Source organism: Mesitornis unicolor, unplaced genomic scaffold, assembly GCF_000695765.1.
Source record: "Mesitornis unicolor isolate BGI_N332 unplaced genomic scaffold, ASM69576v1 scaffold15675, whole genome shotgun sequence".
Classification (NCBI taxonomy): Eukaryota; Metazoa; Chordata; class Aves; order Mesitornithiformes; family Mesitornithidae; genus Mesitornis; species Mesitornis unicolor.
Genome location: NW_010183584.1, coordinates 639 through 6,409, shown reverse-complemented (window position 1 = coordinate 6,409; position 5,771 = coordinate 639). Strand labels below are relative to the sequence as shown.

General features: G+C 36.6%; 1 protein-coding gene across 1 annotated transcript; it reads left to right on the top strand.

Moving 5' to 3' along the window:
- Positions 1-1,331: 1,331 nt before the first annotated feature.
- UROS (uroporphyrinogen III synthase) lies at positions 1,332-5,551 on the top strand (the record flags this gene model as incomplete). The annotated part of the gene is made up of 5 exons (XM_010184198.1): positions 1,332-1,394; positions 2,020-2,103; positions 3,050-3,146; positions 4,869-4,943; positions 5,477-5,551. Coding segments are annotated over exons 1-5 (394 nt in total), but the record flags the coding sequence as incomplete, so codon positions are not given.
- Positions 5,552-5,771: the final 220 nt, after the last annotated feature.

Here is a 5,771-nt window from a genome sequence, read left to right as displayed (position 1 = left end):
ACCAGCAGCTGGGGACTCCAAAGTATTTGAGGGTCTGACTTTGGGAAGCGATGGATGGCATCTGCTTTGGCATTTGCTCTTGGTTGAGATCAGTGAGAGTTACACTTTTAGAGAATATGGCCCTCGACAAAGTCCTTGTTTCTTCTTCTGCGCCTGTTTTTACTCATTCCCATTGACTTCACTGGCCTTGCTGTTTTAGAGCTGCGAAGCCCGACCAGTTCCCACTTTGGGTCCTGGAAATGTTGTGGAGATGAGCACTGCCGTGTCTGTAAGCTGCTCAGAATCAACCACCGCACCTATGACACCACATTTTAAAACCTAGATTTAAAAAAATGAAGTTTAAAATCCATAAAATTAACGCAGTATCACAGTTGGATATTGAATTCCTGCTTTGGGTGCCCGTTTCACCACCTGCATTTTGCGGTGCTGCTGGCTACAGACCAAGGTGTGACACTGAGCTCTGGTTCCTTCTGCCAGCCCCTGCTTTGTCCACTCTTGTCTAAAACTGCCTTTTCTCTTTTCTTTTCATTTTTGTCTAAACAGATCTTTCTGCTTTTCAAGTTTTGAGGCTATCAATGCACGTCATGCAAATGAACAATATTTAAGATGCTCTGCACATTTGAATATTCATTATTACTCATTTTGAAGAGAATTTGCTAGTATGTAATCTATCAGGAAAGGAACACACAGATAACTCAGGTTAATGTGCAGTGAGCGAATGGATTTCTGCTTGCGTTACTGTGTTTGTTCATTTGGTGCTTGGTGTGTTTGTTTGTGTTGTCACAGGCTTTGAATTCAGCACCAAAGTCAACTTTCCAGGAACGGAGTATTCCCATTTTCTATTCTAATGGCAGAATATATTTTTTCAGTCTTTCTTTGTTTCCTATAAATATATCAAGGAAGGCATATGAGTATTGTGTGTATTATATTCAGATGCATAAATGTTTGTCTATATACATACATATGTTTGTAATTTTTTTAGTAATGCTTATGACATTGCTGACCATGACTGCATTGTAGGGGTTGGTACTTATTTTTACAAAATATTCTCCTTTAAAATGTGCTCTCCTTGTTGACTTCCATTGTAGTTTCTCCCTTAAGCAATATTATCTCCAGACTGCAGTTACTTGTTGCTGTTATCAGGGTGGATGTTCATGCCCAGAGAATATACATTAAATGCTTACTCATAGAGAGCACTGCAACTGTCAGCAACCCAGTTTCATTGGAGCTGAGCTATTAAAGTTATTGTTCAGCAGAAAGTCCTCTAGGATCTAATTTAGATACATTTCTTTATTGTATTTCAGAGTTCTTCTGCAGTCGTGTGGTGAACAATGAAGGTTCTGTTGCTGAAGGATCCCAAAGACAAAGAATCGGGACCAGATCCCTATATTAAAGTGAGTAAACTTTAAAAAAAGCCAGCAGTTGTGTCACTTCACAATTAAATACTAGTATCATGTGTTCAGCCAGGTAAATAAAATAACTGTTTTAAGTTAAAAATGTGCTTAATCAAAATTAGGAGTGCCTGTCTGAAATTATGCTAAGAAAAAAGTATGCTAGAAAATTTGTTGTTACTGAAAAAATCGTTTTAGTTACGGGGCGTTCGTACTGAATTCACCGTTAAAGCTCTCAGCAGAGTACTGATATCAAAACAGTTTCATTTTAATTAATTAATATTGATTGTGTTCATATGAATGGAATTAAGATTACGAAAAATGTTAGTAGTCTTACTGGGAATATAATGTGGAAAAAAGGTTACCTGTTGCTGTGGTTCTTTCTGCTCTTGAGTCTTACTGCTACGAGCAGTTCTATTGACTTTAAAGAATTAGAGAGGTGTACAGGAATGTTTGTTGTAATACTCAATAACTAACAAACCCAAACTGGATTCACCAGTAGAAGCAAATAAGGCACCTTTTTACTTTACTTTAGTAAACAAAAATGTTTGTGCTTAGTGGATTCTTTGAGAAAGAGAAAGATACTGTTTGAAATCTGTTTCAAGAGCTGTAAACCCTTTTTTGATAGGAATTAGGATTATATGGATTTGAAGCCACTTTGATTCCAGTTTTGTCATTTGAATTCACATCTCTTGAAAGCTTATTTGAAAAGGTAAGTTTTAAAGTATTTCAGTTGTCTCATTCTCAACAGAATTGAGGCCATGGTTGCTAAGATGATATGTCTCTTCATTAAATAATGCCCTTTGTGGTACCTCTTTTTGTGTTCCCACAAACACAGCTGTATACAATACCATATTGTGTATACAGTACAATACAATATTGTGTAGGAGTGTGTTTGCCATACGTGTTTAAGAATGAATGTGGTCAGAGAAAATTCACTTCTAGGCTGATGGACCATAGGTAGTCACAGGTATTGGGGCATTTTGTCAGAAGAAGAAATCAGAAGCATAATTAAGTAGTGACAAGGAAAGGTTACCCAAGGTTCACCCTTACAGTGTTTTGAAGTTGTGTGCTGCGTCTCCTGGTTACATGGAGTAAAAATGCACAATTGGTGTTTGCTTTCTGCTCACTCTTCAGTGATTATGTATTTTAAAATGTTGACATTTTTTCCAAGGGAAGTTCTGCTTGTTGATTACCTCAGACAGCGCTGAATTTAGGTCTTAAGTGTTTGATTGAACAGCTTTTCTGTACTGCTCTTTGAGAGCCCCTTAGTAATCCTGGCTGTTCTTTGAGGGACAGGGAGCTGTCTGGGTGATACCTTCTGTGTTTTTACTGGGAATAATTGTCTATTTGTTTTGTATTAATTTGTAAGCACCTCATATGTCATTGTCCATCCTTCCAGCTCATTTCAGTGACAGGAATCCTACAGGTTCTCAGAATTTGTATTAATCTGTGCAAGTTCTGTTCTGAATTTGAGATTTGTTACACATTTATGTTATAAATACTCTAGCTACTCATAGTAATGAACTATTTGCCTGTTTCAGTTTCAGGCATTTATTGAAGCTGCTCTGTTCTTCACCAGACTATAAAGAATTGGTCAACTTTATTTATTTAATCTTTTTTTTTATTTACTTCTTAAATTTACTGCTTACAAGTAGCTCTCTCATCCAGAATGTTATGGAGGCCTTGTTTTTACCAGTCCAAGAGCACTAGAAGCCATCAAGATATGTTTAAAAGAGAATAGTAAAAATGAAGGTAAGTGCATATTTACGTTCCTTGGTATTTCTGTTTCAGGGTTTTGGGAAGCTTGTAATTTTATTTCACCCACCAGTAGGTGTTTGGATTATGCCTTTTTGCAAAACACTTTCTCTCATAGTTCTTTTGGCATCATAAACGCCTCATTGAGCTTTCCAGGGTTGGGTTTTCCACATTTATGCTGTTAAAAATGAAGGAAAAGAGGTTTTGGTACAAATTACTAATTAGTGTGAACTTTTTTCATGCATGAGGAACATTTTGCTGCAGTGCCTAGTTTTGTTTTACTACTTTCCTCCCTTAAAGAGAGGAGCACGTTATAGGGACTGGCCACTGCTACTTCTGTGCCTTCATATGAAGTCTTGGAGGAAAAGAGATTTCTCTGTCTTGAATATAAAATTTCTCAAGTGAATTAAGTAAAAAGCAGTGAAGTGGTGGTGACACATAAAAGCCAACAGATTATTGTAAGGATCCTGTGGAGTGCTAAATAGACATTACCATAGCAATGATCTGTCAAGTCCTTGGAAGCTCTTACACGGAGTGGTAACGTCTGGCTTTGAGTTTCTGTGTGCACCTAAATTGTATCATTACTTTATCTGCTCCATAGTTGGGCTGCAGTCACACTATTCCATGTACAGTGAGTTAGTACTTACACACTTGAGTAGTAAATATACTGTCAGCGTCTTTTAGCATTTTATATTTTATATTTTACAATTATATTTATGGTTATATTTTACGATTTTTGGTCAAATGAAATCTCTTCTCTAAAGTTCATCCCTAACCTTCATTAAGAATTTTGGGAGCTGCTGAAATACCTATTTTAATCAATAAAATGAGGTTTTTGTTCCTAGTTGGGTTCCTTTCAAAGGTAATAAAATCCTTTCTTTTTCCTTCTTTAGAATAGTTTCCTCTGACTATTTTTTGTTGTTCTTTTAATTTCCATTTTTCCCCCCAAGAAAGGACCTCAGTGTCCCAAGCTATACTGTTTTAGGACAAGATAGTCAGAAACTTGGTGTATCTGTTTCTGACCCATCAGGATTTCAGGCACAGGGGTCAGGTAGCTGGGACCAAGAGGTGTAATTGGTAACCTATGGCTGCTTGAAGAAAGAAAACCGTTTCCTGGTAATTTTACTTTGGTCTCTGGTACATTTGATTTCGGAGCTCATAACTTATTTTTGGTATATGTTTAAAATATAATCAATTTCTATGTTTTTCCTGTAGAAGAAAGTGTTGCGTTATACAGTACTATAGTGCACGGACAGAGATTTTTACCCTTTTATTTGTTGTCAGAGAAGATTATGTGTTTTTGCTTTGCCTAAGCCTTCATTTTGAAACCACCAGTTTGTGTGTCTAAATCTCCCTTTGTGCTGCTTTTCCCTAAGAGTTTCAATGCTTTTCAAAGTTATTAAGGCCAAAATAGAAACAAACATTGCAAGTTGCGTGCGATATGGCATAGGGCAAGCGTGCATTCAAAATGCTGCTTAGCAAAAGCAGCTAAGAACTGTTTACTCAAATCAGGCTTTTAAAAACATGTTGCAGAGTGCTGTTTACACAATGAAAATAGACATCAGAATTCATTTTGCACATCCAGATTTGCTGCAATATGTACTGGAGTATTAGTTGTTATTATTTTGCTGTATTTTGTAGATTAAACAGCAATGCAAACACTCATTTAGCATTCGTATTTTGTTGCCACGTGCTTAAATTGAATGTAATGTTTTTCAGCCTGGACAAAATCTCTTAAACAAAGATGGAAAAGCAAACCAGCATACGTGGTGGGAAAAGCTACGGCTTCTCTAGGTAAGCTGGGGTTTAACTAAAGGAAATCTTAGATAAATCTGTCTTGTAAGTACAGTTTTTGGAATGTTAGCTGCTATTCAAAGGTGCTTAGAAGAATAGGTAAGTTTTATAAATGGATCATTTTGAAAGGAGGCAATGGTACCCACATTGGAGCTGTGCGGGCTTTCTTCATCTGAGGAGTTAGCTTGTGGTTTGCCATGACTTTTACTGTAATGGGATGGTAACTTCTTTAAAAATGTGGTCAAAAACGAAAAAACCCCACTTTGGGTCTTAATTTGCATGTTCTTTTTTAATTCACATTGGAAATGAAATGGGATGAAGGGGTTTATAACGTGATGGAGTTTGTATGAGGTGTGGTGCACCAGCCCTTCGTTCCCTCAAGGTTCCCAAATGCTCTATTTTTTTGCTATTTAAAGAACTATTTGTGTGCATGGACCAAGTCGTGTCTCCTTTTTCAACCCCTGTTTCTGTGACAGTAAATCTGAATTATTCTTATTGATTTCAACGTCTGTCTTTGCTACTTTTGGTTTCAGTGGAAGAAATCGGCCTTACTCCACAAGGAGAAAAGTCTGGAAACGCTGAAAAATTAGCAGAATATATTTGCTCAAGTAAGCATCTAAGATCTACTTAAATTAAGCTCATGCACCTTCCATTGTTTCAGAATTTCCTGTAAAATCAAGTGTACACTGAGGTAGAGAAGTATATACTGTGTATGTCTCTGATATGTAGAACCTGTGAATTCAGCTTCTGGGAATGTGGGTGATATCTCTAAAAGACAATAAAAATACATCAAAATACATATACAGAATACTAATTTACATTAGCTTA